The sequence below is a fragment of the Lithobates pipiens genome, unplaced genomic scaffold, assembly GCF_037356315.1.
Source record: "Lithobates pipiens isolate NorthernLeopardFrog02 unplaced genomic scaffold, aLitPip1_a1.2 Scaffold_18, whole genome shotgun sequence".
In the NCBI taxonomy this organism is placed as follows: Eukaryota; Metazoa; Chordata; class Amphibia; order Anura; family Ranidae; genus Lithobates; species Lithobates pipiens.
Genome location: NW_027507758.1, coordinates 484,260,422 through 484,277,206, shown reverse-complemented (window position 1 = coordinate 484,277,206; position 16,785 = coordinate 484,260,422). Strand labels below are relative to the sequence as shown.

General features: G+C 41.3%; 1 protein-coding gene across 1 annotated transcript in view; it reads left to right on the top strand.

Moving 5' to 3' along the window:
• The window catches only part of LOC143988703 (allantoinase, mitochondrial-like), a 78,386-nt gene extending 62,004 nt beyond the window's left edge, over positions 1-16,382 (top strand). The window contains exons 10-12 of the mRNA XM_077488464.1: positions 1,916-2,088; positions 7,405-7,437; positions 14,683-16,382. Coding sequence (XP_077344590.1) covers positions 1,916-2,088; positions 7,405-7,437; positions 14,683-14,853 — 377 coding nt within the window. The 3' untranslated portion in view covers positions 14,854-16,382. The remainder of the gene's footprint in view (positions 1-1,915; positions 2,089-7,404; positions 7,438-14,682) is intronic.
• The last annotated feature ends 403 nt before the right edge of the window (positions 16,383-16,785 follow it).

Below are 16,785 nucleotides of genomic sequence, written 5' to 3'. Positions count from 1 at the left end.
TTTCCTCAGAGTGTACCAAATTGTTAATGAGGCCACTCCTAATGTTGCTGCTATCTCTCTGATGAATTTGTTTCATTTTTGAAGCCTTGTAATGACCTATTTCACTTGCATGGACAGCTCCATTGAACGCATTATGTAGGTTCACAACAATAGATTTTGCATGCAAATACCACACTTAGAATCAACTCCAGACCTTTTTACCCTCTTAATTGATAAAGAAATAATGAAGGAGTAGCCCACGCCTGGCCATGAAACAGCTTTTGATTGAATTGTCCAATTACCTTTGATCCCTTGAAAAAGGGGGGTGGCTATTCTTAAGAGCTGTAATTCCTAAACCCTTCCTCCAATGTGAATGTACATACCCTAAAATTAAACCAAGAGTGTGCACTTTCAGCCCATAGCCATTATATAGCTATAGCTTGAATATGTTTTGATAAATACCTGAAAAAAAATCTAAAATTGTGCCTGTGTCCCAATATATATGGACCTAACTGTATGCTTACAATTATACAATAAAATATATTTATCAGTTCCATAGCAGATAAAGCTTAGTATACACGGGCCGAATTGGCCGGTTCAATAAAAAACTACCAACATTCGACCCGTGTGTATGGTAGCCAGTCCGACTGAAGCTGGCCGAACTTCTGTAGGACGAACATGCTGGAAAACCAGCAACCAACTAGCTCCCTATCAGAGCACTCAGACAACGTCTGAGATTGCTGACTGGAGTATTCTGGCTGGGGAACACATTAGTTCAGTGGGGGAGATCGCTGTACTAACAGTGGGTTGTTAGTACAGCAGATCCGACTGAAGCTGACAGGTTTTTTTTCAGGTTGAACGAAAAAAATCTGATAGTGTGTACTAGGCTTAAGTACTAAAAAAAGTATCAAAGACTAGCAATATAACATTATATCACAAATTCCAGGATGCAGTTAGGGCTGATTTATTAATTTGAGGCAAAAATGAAACACTTGGGGGTACTGAGCCTTAATGGTTTTATTGAACTGTTTTACTGCAGTCCTGAAATATTCCTCTGACGGAAGATGATACGTACAGTGAAAATGTGGCTATACCTAGTAATCTCATTCTAAAGTTGTCTAGAAGAATTTATTTCAATGTTTTTTGTTTTAAAAAGGTTCATTCTATTTTCTAATTGTTAGTGGGGTCAATTTGACATTCGTTTTTGGCTGAAGTGATGAGAAAATTCGAAGGATTAAATTTTTTTTTCGAACAAACAAATTTCTAACAGTGTATCTGGTTTTCATTTGGTATAGTCCATTTACTTAAAAATCAAATGTCAAAAGCAAATTAAATTTTGAACTACTTTCATCAAATCATTAAATGTACTGAGAATCTTCTTATGAATTTTCATTTTAAAATCTAATAGTGTACAGCCAGCTAAAGACATCCTGGGGTTCATTTACTAAAGGCAAATAGATTGTGCACTTTGCAAGTGCAGTTTCACTAATTTTCCTTACTAAATGTAATGTGGTAAAGCTTCACTTTGTAAAGCATATCCTAATCAAAAAATTAAAAAAAACACTATTTTTGCTTACACATAATTGGATGATGGAAATCAAGAAGCTTTACCACTTTTACCAAGCTCTGGGGAAAACGAGTGCAACTACACTATCTATTTGCCTTTGGTAAATCAACCCCAGTGTTTTTTTAATTTTGTTTTAAAAATTATTTGTAGTGTTTTGATAACAATAAAAAGTTGACTTTATAAAATGATTCCCACAGCTTTCTTCCAGTGATTTTGTTTTAATAAAAATATATATTTATAGGTTGATAAAATACAAGATTATCTGTAGAGGTCACAAAAGGAGTTTTTTTTTTCTCTTATTTTTTGCCTTTTAATTGTCTAAATAATGAATTGTTTTTCTGGTAAACTGATTTCTCTCTTCGCTTTTAGGACTGCCTCTTTTCTGGACCTCTGCAAGAACCCGAGGCTTCTCTTTGACTGACGTTTCCCAGTTGTTGAGCAGCAATACGGCCAAACTGTGCGGCCTTGGCAATCGTAAAGGAGCCATTAAAGTGGGTTATGATGCTGATTTGGTAATCTGGGATCCTGACAGCGAGTTTCAGGTATATAAAATAACAGGAGCGCTTAGCTATAAAGCCTATATAGGGTTTGTTGAAATTAGCCCCCAAAGCAACCAATCTGCATTATAAACACAATTTGAAGGGTTATTATTTCATTTTCTCTAGCTACTGTAGATAAAATATAAGTATCATGGCAGGCTTTTTTACATGAAGAAAAAAATTCTCTTTTCCAATAGAAATGTATTCACAATAGTAAAATGTCTTTTACTTCAAATATTTTGCATTTTCACCTCCGGAAAAAGTTAACAGCCACAGCTCTCACCAAAACCATGGGCTAATATGCAAATGCACTGCTGTGGCCATGTTAGTTTGTCCTCTAGACCTTTTAAGGTCAGATTTTAGTTTTGCCCCCCCTAAAACAGTAATGCCCCGTACACACGATCGGACATTGATCGGACATTCCGACAACAAAATCCATGGATTTTTTCTGACGGATGTTGGCTTAAACTTGTGTTGCATACACACAGTCACACAAAGTTGGTCGGAAGTTGTGAACGTCGGTGACGTGCAACACATACGGCGAGCCTAGAAAAATAAAGTTCAATAGCCAGTGTGGCTCTTCTGCTTGATTCCGAGCATGCATGGACGTTTGTGCGTCGGAATTGTGTATACACTATCAGAATTTCCGACAACGGATTTTGTTGTCGGAAAATTTGAGATCCAGATTTCAAATTTTGTGTGACGGAAATTCTGATGGAAAATGCCTGATGGAGCCTACACACGAAAATTGAATATACGCTGCGCTGGAATGGCCATGCACTGAATAATCTGTATCTTAATCTATAGTTATAGATCCACAAGAATATAATAATAAGAATAAAATAGTAAACATAAAACTGGTGTAAAGTGCAAGTGCAAAATATAGAAAAACAAATAAATCTGTAAACACACAACTAAAACGCACAACTAAATATAAAGTGCACAAGTGCCAATAAAACTCTGTGAGGTTATATGGACCCCTTAGCGTTACAAGGTGCCATGCACAATAACACACCAGGAAATAAAATATCAATGATAATAATATTAGATGAAAAAAGTGCTAAATGCATACATATGTGATAGCAAACATGTATAAATAAAAGACTTATAAAAAAAGGTGCAAGTGCATAAACCATACAAGTGTCTCTATATTATTGAAAAACAGTTCTTTGTGGCAGCCTGTCTTGGGCTGTGATAGGAAACACAAAATGTTGATTGATGTGAGACTAGATGCAGGTGACGTGATCTCCAGTGATCATACTATTGACATGCTTGTTACATCCAACCGTGGCCCCCTTATGGTAATAAGCTCACCTCAGAGCATGTGACTAGCTTTTACACTGAGACAAAACACGCATATGAACCACTATAGGGTTCTCAGCTGTTAGCCTATGTACACACGGTCGGAGATTCTGCCAACCAAATCCGTCGGATTTTGCCCGTCGGATTTAGTCCGACGGATTGTGTCCAAAACTGTTGCATACATACGGTCGGGCCAAGTTGGCGAAAAATCCGATCTTTCAGAACGTGATGACGTAATTTCGTTACGATGGGACTACATTCAGGCTAGTAGCCAATAGCTTTGATGTAGGAATTTGATCTGAGCATGCGTGGCACTTGGTCCGATCAAAATGCTATACACATGATCGGATTAGGTCCGACCAGCCCAGTTGGTCGGGAAATATTTCCAACATGTTGGAAAATTGGGTCGGACGGAGATTCGGACGGAATCAGTCCGATGCATACCACATACAGTCGGATTATCTGACGACGCGGTCTGATAAGACACATTCCGACAGATTCTCTGACCGTGTGTACAGGGCTTTACACTGGATCAGTAGTATCCTCAATGCAATGATCTCAGAAGTGCATGAAAAAAGGAAAAAGACTAATAGCGCAATACCGTTTTTCAAAATTTAATAGACAAGTTAAAAAACATTCCCCCGCTGGGGTACTCACATATATAAGGTGCGTCAGTGCACCGTACTTCATAAGGCTCAATAGAATACTGTAAACAGTATAGGTATGGTTTGTATCTCCTCTAGGCATGTGTACTGTCTCTCGCTCTGTCCTGGCCCCTCCCCTACGCGTGTCGATACTAAGGGTGTCGTGTATCTTCCTCAGATGAGTGTGAACATCAAAAAATGAAAATAAAATAAACAATAAAAAAAAAATAAAGTGCCTCGTCCCCTCGTGCTCGCACGCAGAAGCGAACGCTTACGTACCACATATGTAAATGGCGTTCAATCCACACATGTGAGGTATTGCCGCAAAAGTTGGAGCGAGAGAAATAATTCTATCCCAAGACCCCCTCTGTAACTCTAAGCAGGTAACCTGTAAGTATTTTTTAATGCGTTGCCTATGTAGATTTTTAAGTACGGAAGCTTGGCACCATTACACCAAAAGTGTGCGCAATTTTAAAGCATGACATGTTAGGTATCTATTTACTCAGCGTAACATCATCTTTCACATTATGCAAAAAAAATGGGATAACTTTATTGTTTTGTTTTTTTAATTCATGAAATGTTTTTTTCCCCCAAAAAAACACATTTGAAAAATTGCTGCGCAAATACCATGTGACATAAAAAGTTGCAACGACCGCCATTTTATTCTCTAGGGTCCCTGCTAAAATAATAAATATAATTTTTGGAGGTTCTGAGTAATTTTCTAGCAAAGAAAATATGATTTTTACATGAAGGAGCGGAGTGCCAGAATGGGCCTGGATGGAAAATGGTTAAGGGGGATGGGGTTGTATTTTGAGTCATTTCAGCCAACTTGTGGCAAAGTGTTCTGCTTTTTTAACTTTCTTTGATTTCAGCCTGCACTGAAAATTTTTATGAATAGAACATCTCAGTTTTGATAGATTTACAATGTGCGTGTTTAATTTTGTTTTGTGCCAATCTGCAAAGTTGAAACGTATTTTCTACAACTTTGCCAAATTTCATGGTCTACATTCACCCTTAAGTATATTAATGCACCAATGCCTGTTTAAAATGTTACACACTGTGAATGTCAGTTTAAGAGATATTTTGTGTTGCTAAAATTAATAAAAATAAAGTTACAAGCAAAACCATCACCATAAGATAACTATTACATGCATTTAGGGATCATGACAAGAAAACTGCAGGATATTTTGTGGAGAACTTTTAACATTAAGTCCATTGGAGTGTTGTTTATGCAAAAATGCATTTAAAAAGTAGTGCCCAAGTGTGGGAACGAAAATCATTTTCTAGCCACGTTTTCCTAGTTCAACTTATAACCAAATGGTTTGCAGTTTCAATTGCAGCCCAATTGACCTCAATGGGCACGTTTGATGGGTTGTGTCACCCAAGTTAAAAATGCTGCGGCCAAAAAGCAAAGCATAATTAACAGTATATCCACCTGCTGCCTTTGTAAAAGATTCCTTAAGGTACATAGCTATGCTTTGCTCACACATTGACTGCCTATTGTTGCTGTAGTATATTTTGTTAAAGCGGAGGTCCACCCTAAAATGGACCTCCGCTCATCGGAATCCCCCCCCCCTCCGGCGCCACAATCGGCACCTTTCAGGGGGGAGGGGGGTGCAGTTACCTGGATAATCCAGGTAACTGCACCCACTTCCGGGCTAGCTCTCTGCGGAAAGGGGCGTACGTTACGCCCCTTTCCGCAAGTGCCCGCCCCCTTCAGCAAGTGCCCCGCTGCCTGCTGGGAAACACACAGCTCCCAGAGGCAGCGGGGACCGTCCGGATTGCGCCGCGCGGCTCGCGCATGCGCAGTAGGGAACCGGGAAATGAAGCCGAAAGGCTCCATTTCCTGATTCCCATACCCAAGATGGCGGTGGCACGAGCGAGCGATCGGCTTCGGGTGCCGACATCGCGGGCGCGCTGGACAGGTAAGTGTCACTATTTAAAAGTCAGCAGCTGCAGTATTTGTAGCTGCTGGCTTTTAAAAAAAAAAAAAAAAAAAACGCGGAGTCCCGGTGGACTCCCGCTTTAAGCATACTGTTATCTTTTAAACATCCTTAAAGTGATTGTAAACCTGTAATTTTTAATTAAAATAAAAAAGAGGTTTATTTTTACCTGTTCTGTGAAATAGTATTTCACAGATTGGCCCCTTACCTTCTCTTCTGGAGTCCCTCGCTGGCGCTGTCCCTTTCCACTCTTCTGAGTCTGCCCCCATAGCAATCCACACTCCCCAGCTGGGCTGTGTGTGTCCATAGACTCTCCCCACATGATTTGACTAAACGCTGTCTGTGACAACAGTCAGAGGGGAGAGAAGACATGCAACCAGCACATCGCTGGATCAATAAAAGACTCAAGAAGGTGTTATGGAGAGGGTGGGGGAATTTTACCTAAATGCAGAGAATGCATTAATGCACTTGTAAACCCAAATATTCATGGTATGTGCCTACTCTATCATGTACATGTATGAAAAAGTATCCTTTTCTCTTTGTATTGCTTCCTTTGTGTGAAATCCCTGGTGTTTCTGCCAGTCCCTTTGCTTTCCTATTAACTGACCACACTAAGCAAGAGAACACACCGTGGTCAGCTCTCTAGCTGTGCTGTGCTGTGCTTTCCTCCAATGATCAAACTTGTCCTGACATGCTCCTCCTGCACAGCTTTTCAGTGGGAAGATCAGTGTACTGCAGCTCCCCCCACTCTTATGCAGCTGAGAACAGAGAGAATGTGATCACTTATAAAATAAGGGGGAAAATGTATTTAGAATGTTTTTTTTTATATCTATACACAAATGTTTTTCCTTTCATTTCTATTTTAAACTGAATGGGTTGTTTTACAAGGTGAGGGTTTACAATCACTTTAAGGGAAAATCCTTTAGGCTGCTTTCACACTGGGGCGGTATTCAGGCGTTACAGCGCTAAAAATAGCACCTGTGTAACGCCTGAAAAAAACCGGCCCCTTTAACTCCAGTGTGAAAGCCGGAGGGCTTTCACACTGGAGCGATGCGCTGGCAGGACGGTGAAAAAAGTCCTGCTAGCCGCATCTTTGCAGCGGTGAAGGAGCGGTGTATTCACCGCTCCTATACCGCTCCTACCCATTGAAATCAATGGGACACCGCGGCAATACCGCCGGCAAAGCGCCGCTGCAGCGGCGCTTTGCGGGCGGGTTTAACCCCTTTTCGGCCGCTAGCGGGGGTTAAAACCACCCCGCTAGCGCCCGCACACCGCTGCTAAAACGACGCTGCTCCCGCCCCAGTGTGAAAGCAGCCTTAAGGTTTAGAATCACTTTAGCCCTGCTGATATTATATTTTCAGTTTATACCATGTAGCAAAATTGTTGTTATTGGTATGTCTTAACGTTTTATTTGTCTGCTGTTAAACTAGGTTCAAGAAAATGATATTCATCACAAGAATAAGGTAAATAAAAAGTGTAATCAAATGAGACATTTTACAATTGAAAATTTCACGGCTTAGTTTTTATACAAATTCAAATAATAAATTGTTACATATTAAAAACATAATCTTAGCAAAGGCGAATTTGGCACCAAAGATCGTGTACCTACATGCATTAGTAATAGAAATTCAGAACTGCCATTAGTTCATCCCATTACCTTTTGTTGCTAATCTGGTGATCTGAAAATCCTTGATTGTGACACATGAGAGCTATTCTCATCTCAATCACACCAACTACAAATTGTGTTTTGCACACTGAAAATACAATGTACTGTAATGTAAGAAACACAAAGTGCTACAAAGCTACATGTGCCACAAAGTTTCTGACAGCCACCAATCAGAATCGGAAAAATAAAAGAGGTGCTGGGAACTTATAGACTTGCATGGGTAGTCAGGTGAAAGAAAACTTCAAACAAACTCAACAGCTCTGCCAAGCCAGCTTCCACACAACAATGTTTCCCTTAATGGGTTTGCAACCATATCTCAAACCACATAATTACAGAAAGGAGTGTCAGACCAAAAGCAGATGAAAGAGTCCAAAACAATTATAATTGTTAGGAAAAAAAAGTCATATATTACTTTGGTTTGAACCAATCAGAATCATACCTGTTGGGAAGTATAAGCCCTTGTACACACGGTCGGACATTCCGACGGAAAATGTCCGATCGGACCGCGTTGACGGATAATCCAACTGTGTGTGGGCTCCATCGGACTGTATCCATTGGAATATCCGACGGACAAAGTTTTAGAGCTGGGCTATAAAACTTTCCGACAACATGATCCGATCAGACTTTGTCTGATTGTGTGTAGAGAATGCCGATCGGACAAGGTGCCACGCATGCTCAGATCAAATTCCTAGACCAAAGCTATTGGCTACTAGCCTGAACGTAGTCCCATCGTAAGGAAATAACGTCATCACGTTACGTACGATCGGATTTTCCGACAACTTTGTCCTACCGTGTGTATGCAACACAAGTTTCGGACAAAATCCGACGGATTTTGTTGTCGGAATGTCCGACCGTGTGTACAAGGGCTAACAGTGACTGGGAATGCTCTGGTGAAGCATTGAGGAAGGAAGTTACTTAACTCAGGCTACTGATGGTAGTCTTCCACTGACCACTGACTGTGAAGTAATGTCTTGATTCCTTCTGTACAGAACTTGGAACTTGGATAAGGTTAACTGGACTTGGACATTAGAATAGTTGCTTTGTTTGCTGGATAGCAGTAGTAGCTGAGTGACTGGTTTCTCTTATTGCCTGGAATGGCCCATTAACAAAAAATACTTTTTACATAAGGAAGAAAAAAGAACCACATGCATGACTTGCAAGATGGAGTGGGCCTAGGGAGGAAATCAGTATAGGTAATTAATTTGGACAGAGCCAAGTTTATGGGAATTATGCAGAGTGACAACACCTCAAATTATACTGCAAAACCAAGCACGTTTGCTTGTATAAAAGATCCTTCATGACACATCCTTCCATTGCAATAAACCCAGTTATGCATACATATCGCTATAGGCTCAGTACACAAAGCTAACACACCAGGTCAAATATAGAGAGTAGACAGAGGCAGAGAATCTAGAGAGTTATCTGTTGGCTTTTTAATCTCTCTTTGGGAATTCAGTGATGAGATTATCCTGCCTTTATTCCTGCACTAATTTACTTTGGAGTTCTGGGACTTCCCCCCCCCCCTCTATATAGTATAAAAATCCAACAAAGAGTATGGGTTCCCTGAAAATCGGCCTTATGGTATACAGCACTTGCAAACACTGAAAAATCTGTTTGGGTGCATTGGTACCACAGGCTGAATCCACACCTTTCTGTGCATGTTTTCATGCGATTTTACATGTATCATGAACAATCATACATTTTCATGACTGACATTGTGATACATAAGCAAGATATACAGTGCCTTGAAAACTTATTCATACCCCTTGAAATGTTCCACATTATGTCATCTTACAACCAAAAACGTAAAGGTATTTTATTGGGATTTTATGTGATAGACCAACACAAAGAGGCATACAATTGTGAAGTGAAAGGAAAATGATAAATGGTTTTCATTTTTTTTTTTTTTTTTTTTACAAATAAATGTGAAAAGTGTGGCATACATTTGTATTCAGCCACCTTTACTCTGATACCCATAACTAAAGTCTAGTGGAACCAATTGCCTTCAGAAGTCACCTAATTACCTGTGTGTAATTTAATCTCAGTATAAATACAGCTGCTCTGTGAAGCCCTCAGAGGTTTGTTAGCTATCCTTAGTAAACAAATAGCATCATGAAGGCCAAAGAACAGTCCAGACAGGAAAGGGATAAAGTTGTAGAGAAGTTTAAAGCAGGGTTAGGTTATAAAAAAATATCCCACGCATTGAACATCCCACAGAGCACTGTTCAATCCATCATCTGAAAATGGAAAGAGTATGGCTCAACTGCAAACCTTCCAAGACATGACTGTCCACCTAAACTGACAGGCCGGGCAAGAAGAGCATTAATCAGATAAGCAGCTAAGAGGGTCATGGTAACTCTGGAGGAGCTGCGGAGATTCACAGCTCAGGTGGGAGAATCTGTCCACAGGACAACTATAATGCCCCGTACACACGATCAGACTATCCTGCGGACTTAGTCCGGTGGACCACAGTCCGCCGGAAAAATTCGAGCGTGTGTGGGCTCCGGTGGACTTTTTCTTCCCAAAGGTCCGGCGGACTTAGAAAGAAGACTTGCTTCAAAATTGTCCGCCGGACCCAGCTCCTGTCTGGAAATCCGCTCATCTGTATGCTGGTCCGACAGACTTTCCAACTGAACGGACTTGCCCACACACAGACCAAAGTCTGTTCACTTTGAACGTGACTTCAGGTGCGACGGGACTAGAGAAGGAAGTCAATCTCGCCGCTTTCATCGGCGAGATTGACACCTTGAGAGTCCCATCACCTGGTATGGGTTTTAAGGGTAACCCCCACGCCAAAAAAAGGCGTGGGGTCCCCCCAAAGTCCATACCAGACCCTTATCCAAGCACGCAGCCTGGCCGGTCAGGAAAGGGGGTGGGGACAAGCGAGCAAGCGTCTCCCCTCCTGAACCGTAACAGGCCGCATGCCCACAACATGGGGGAATAGGTGCTTTGGGGAAGGAGGCGCCCTGTGGCCCCCCCACCCCAAAGCACCTTGTCCCCATGTTGATGGTCCCGTCGTACCTGAAGTCACGTTTAAAATGAACAGATTTTAGTCTGTGTGTGGGCAAGTACGTTCATTGGGAAAGTCTGTCGGACCTCGGCCAAAAGTCAGGTGGATTTTAGGCCAGACCTAGTCCGCTGGAAAGTCCGTTCGTGTGTGTGTGCAAGTCCGCTCGTTCGGAAAGTCCGCCGGACCTCCACTGCAAAGTCCGGCGGATTGTCCGCTGGACTAAGTCCGCCGGATAGTCCGATCGTGTGGACGTGGCATTAGTCGTGCACTCCACAAATCTGGCCTTTAAGGAAGAATGGCAAGAAGAGAGCCATTGCTGAAAGAGAGCCATAAGCAGTCCTGTTTGCAGTTTGCGAGAAGCCACGTGGGGGACACAGCAAACGTGGAAGAGAGTGCTCTGATCTGATGAGACCAAAATTTAACTTTAAGGCCTATAAGCAAAATGCTACTGTATGTGTGGCGGAAAACTAACACTGCACATTACCCTGAACACACAGTGACATGGAAGCTGGTCAGAGTTGATGGGAAGATGGATGGAGTCAAATACAGGGCAATTTTAGAAGCAAACCTGTTAAGCCCCATACACACTATCAGATTTTCTGTTGATTTTTTCCTTCAGATTTACCAAAACCATATAATATGAGGTCAAACCTTAGGAGTTTCAATTTGTATGCAATCAGGCAGGCCCTTGCACTACATGGTTTTGGTAAATCTGGAGACAAAAATCTGCAGAAAATCTGATAGTGTGTATGGGGCTTTAGAGTCTGCAAAAGACTTGAGACTGAGGCGTAGGTTCACCTTCCAGCAGGACAACTCCGAACATACAGCCAGACATAGAGCTACAATAGAATGGTTTAGATCAGTGGTCTCCAAACTGCGGCCTGGGGCCAGATGTGGCCCTTTGCCTATTTTTATCCAGCCTTTCATCCACGGATACCGATTATGGGGCATAATCCTCCCCCACTGACACCAATGAAGGGACACAGTTCCTCCCAATGGCACTACAATGGGGCTCACTGACATTGGGACCTTTTCTATGCCCAGTGGCCACAGTCCAGCCCCTCAAAAGCCTGAAGAACAGTAAACTGACCCCTTGTTTAAAAAGTTTGGAGACCCCTGGTTTAGATCAAAGCATATTCATGTGTTAGAATGGCCCAATCAAAGTCCAGACCTAAATCCAATTGAGAATTATGGGCCGGCCAAATAACCCCCAGTTCGGTTTGCACCAGAACACCACGAACAGACAAAAAGTTGTAGCGAACATACAAACCCTATTAACGTCTATGAGACACGAACATGAAAAATCACAAGTGCTCAATTTAAAGGCTTATATGAAAGTTATTTCCATAAAAAATGTATGGGAACCTGGGTACTGCCCCAGGGGACATGTTACAATGCAAAAAAAAAGTTTTGATTGTTTTTTCAGGACCAGTGATTTATATAATGATTAAAGTGAAACAATAAAAATGAAATATTACTTTAAATATCGTGCCTGGGGAGTCCTCTTAGTCTGCCTGTAACGTGGCGCATCTGAGCGATGTGTGGAACAGTGCTGCAGCAATAATGACATAAATTGAATTTAAATTTGCTCGCCGCTGTAATGTATTGCCGGCTCCCGGCAATATAGATGGAAAATCAAGGTCCCCCCCCCAGTCCATACCAGGCCCTTCAGGTCTGGTATTGATATTAAGGGGAACTCCAGGTCAAAACAAAAAAAATTGGCGTGGGGTCCGTCGGGCTGCTTGATTGAAGGTGGATGGGCATTGCGGAAAACTTTTTTTTGTTTTTGTGTCAAAAGCTGTCAAAAACTGTCTATTGTGATTCTTAGTTTTTGTTTAATGGGTAGGGGTACAATGTACCCGATACCCATTCACATGGGGGGGCAGGATCTGAGGGGCTTCCAGATTCTGATAAGCCCCCGCTCGCAGACCCTGACAACCACTGGGCAGGGTTGTCAGGAAAAGGTTCTTGTCCTCATCAACATGGGGACCAGGCGCTTTGGGGTACCCCATGTTGAGGACAAGTGGCCTAGTATGGTTCAGGAGGAGGGGTGCACGCTCATCCCCCCCCCTTTCCAGGCCTGTCAGGCTGCTTGATTGGATAAGGGTCTGGTATGGATTTAGGGGGGTACCCCATGCCAATTTTTCTTTTTACATTTTGGCCTGGAGTTCCCCTTAAAATCTGTGCCAGACCCAAAGGGCCTGGTATGGATTTGGGGGGGGGGGGCTCCATGCTGTTTTTTTCTTAATTCTGTCATAGGGTACCCCTTAACCACTTTGATACACTGTATTATATATTCTGCACTGCACTATATACCATGCACTGTATTATATATACTACACTGACTGCAGTATATATATATACTTCACTGTATTGTATCGGGACTATGTGTGAGGCAATAAATGGGTAGGTTCATATGCCTCCATCCCTAGTATATATTAAAGGAAGGGGGTTGGTTGGGACTTTGTATGAAGCACAGCTAATAAAGGTAAGTATTCAACCACATGTTTATTGATTCCAAACACATATACATAATTTGTGTAAAATTGTAGATTTGTAGGCATTGATAACACCTTAACAATTAGTGTATACAGTAACAACATGATTTACAATATAATGGTAATAAATACATAAAAATAAAGTGAATTGTTCCAGTTCATAGTGAACACAAATTGTCTTGAAAATGATAATAAATTAATGGTAAGTATCAGAATATTGAATCTCAAAATCACATGATTGTAATGATGTAGCATAAAGCTTAGGCTTTACGCATTTCATGGAGATGTCCACTCATCAGGAGAAAGTATGAAATGGATACATCTATAATAAAACACAAGATGCAGGGTGAATCGGTGGCATGGGGGGGGGGACGCGAAAAGGAGGGATAGAGTAGTTCCCAAACACTCTTACCTACATGTAAGTTAACTATACAAGAAGTAGTATGAATGGCTGAGGGCACCATATATACTACACTGATTGCACTATATACTCTGAACTGTAATATATATACTACACTAACTGCACTATATACTCTGAACTGTAATATATATATATATATATATATATATACTATACTGACTGGCTGCACACTACACAAACTACCTGCCTAATCTTCATTCATTCACTATTTACGGGCCTCCGTGTAAGCAGCAGCCTTATATAGCGGGGGGCGTGGACTTAGCCCCTGAGCCATGATTGGCCAAAGGCACCCTGCAAAATCATGGTTTCCACAGCACATTGCACTGTGATTGGCCAAAGTATGCAGGTCAGGTGCATGCTTTGGCCAATCAGCAGCTGTCAATGCACTACGATCTTGCAGTGGATTATGGGGCACTCCACAATGGGTGAACTTGCTGTGAGTGCCCCATATGTTCGTTTGTTCTACGAACACCCAATGTTTGAGTCGAATTTGCATTCAACTCGAACATCGGGACCATCCCTATTGAGAATCTGTGGCCAGACTTGAAAATTGCTGTTCACAGACTCTCTCCATCCAATCTGACAGAGCTTGAGCTATTTTGCAAAGAAGAATGGGCAAAAATATCACTCTCTAGATGTTGAAAGCTGGTAGAGACATCCCCAAAAGGACTTGCAGCTGTAATTGCAGTGAAAGGTGGTTCTACAAAGTACTGACTCAGGAGGGCTGAATACAAATGCATGCCACACTTTTCACATATTTATTTGTAAAAAATGTTTAAAACTATTTATCATTTTTCTTTCACTTCACAATTATGTGATACTTTGTGTTGGTCATTCACATAAAATCCCAATAAAATACATTTAAGTTTTTGGTTGTAACATGACAAAATGTGGAAAATTTCAAGGGTTAGTAATACTTTTTCAAGGCACTGTAACACTGTAATGTCGACGCATCATATTGACAACACATATCAATGCTTTAGTGCCATTTAAAACAATGTCCAGCCTGTGTATGAGCATTGACTTGTATTAAAAGGCAATGTCCAGTACTGTAATATTTTCAGACCTGTAATCTACTTATATGACATCTAATAATGATTTTGTACCTTGCAGCTCACCCCATATCTGGGATTCCTTCTTCAAGGAAAAGTCGTGGCTACTCTTGTTCGAGGGACTCTGGTTTATTTCAAAGGGAGGCATGTTGCCCAACCAACTGGAGAACTTGTTCTTATACACACTGTGGAGCCTGGTAAAGTCAGTGCACCCAGTGAACCCTATTATTAGGAAGAACCTACCAAATATCTAAACCATTCTTTGATGTTATTAAAAAGTATCCACCAAATATCTAATCGCTTAATTTGAACTATTATGACGTGTACATGCGGTCGGACTTTCCGGCAGAAAAAGTCAGACGTGTGTGGGCAGTCTCTCAAAAGTCTCATCTGACTTTTTTTTTACGCAAATTTTGATTGACAGAAATAGAATATGTTTTAAATCTATCTGACGGAACCAATTCCTATCAGGAAAACCGTTCGTCTGTATGCTGTTCCGACAGACCAAAAATGATGCATGCTCTGAAGCAAGTAAGAGACAGAGGCTATTGGCTGCTGGCTATTGAACTTCCTTTTTCTAGTCCCGTCGTACGTGTTGTACGTCACTGCGTTATTAACGATCGGACTTTGGTGTGATCGTGTGTACGCACAACAGTTTCAGCGAAACTCTGTCGGAACTCCGACAGAAAAACCTACAGAGTTTATTCCGACGGGAAAACCAGTCGTGTGTACACGGCAGTAGAAAAAATCTTACAGAGGAAGCACTTCTAATTATCTAACTTACAGTATATTTAATGGAGTGGAGAGGGGTTAGAACCTGTCGGGTTTTATTGCTGTTACCCTGCTGTAGAAAGAATAGAAGGGGGCTCCTGTTTTGGTGTGGATACACACAGATTGAAATTCATCCATTTCAGCAGTGTGCGGCTGAGTTTGTATCTGTGTGTAGCCCTCCCTGTTTAACAGAAGCCAATCATTAGATTGGCTTCTGTCGAATGGACCAACTGGAACACCTTCTTCGGTCATCAGTTTGCAGCCAACCAGCTGCAATGCTGTTCAGTGCATTCTGACAGTGGAGACTCCACACCATTAGAATACTATGTCCCAGCAGTTGGGATTCCTGCATCCACCTAGTTTGCATTATTGGAGGAATCTTTTTTTCGTTCCGCCCGCTGTGTGTGTACCCTGTTTCCAGTACAGTAAGTGAGATTTCTCCAATGGAAAAACAGACAGCAAAACCAGACGAGGGTTATAAACATTTCCTATTCTGTTCAAGAAAATAAAAGACATTTTGGCGGTAGATATAATTTTATATGTAAACTGATTAACATAATTAAAATGTAATTACTGAGAATACAAATATTTGTTAACCCCTGCTTGTTGCAGGTTTTGTATGCTTGGAGTAGTTTCACTGCTTGCAAAATTTAGGTTATGTGTGCCTATGCTTACCAAGGCTCCTTTTTACACTAGTGTGTTTCTCCCACAATGCATAACATAACTCCTGCATGAAGGACTTTGGGTACACTTTCAGAAAGCGCACCAAATCCGCAGGACATCATAGAAGTATATGGCAAAGTGCAGCTAACCCACACGAAATCCGCAGATACACTGCGCTGCACACGTGCTGTGGGAGGAGTGCACCGGATCAATGTGAAAGTGCCCTAATAGCAGTTAGATTATTTTTTATGACAGTAACTGTGTGTATGAAAATATATTTTTTATTTTCTGTTCTAATAAACCAAAATTTGTGTGTTTAACTCCCCATTTTATACATACCATCTTATCATTTCTATTAAAGTATTCGTCAAGCTAAAACTGCTTTTTACATTTTAGATTGTTAAGCAAAGGCTATCTGAGGCATCATTAGGATTCGTTCACACTAGTGGTGCTCTCTGAAGAGCGGTCTGCATTTGGATTACTCGTCAGAGAGTATGGCTCAATTACAGGGTTTTACTGCCCCCAAAACTCACGTGTGAACGAATCCTAAGAGAGATTTCACTGGCTTCCAGTAGCCCAATGTATTAAAGTGGTTGTATACTCAAATTTTTAACTTGTACCTACAGGAAAGCCTATAATAAGGCTTACCTGTAGGTAAAAAAAATATCTCCTAAACCTGTATGGTTTAGGAGATATTCCCCTCGGTATGCGCCGCTGACTGCAGCGGCGC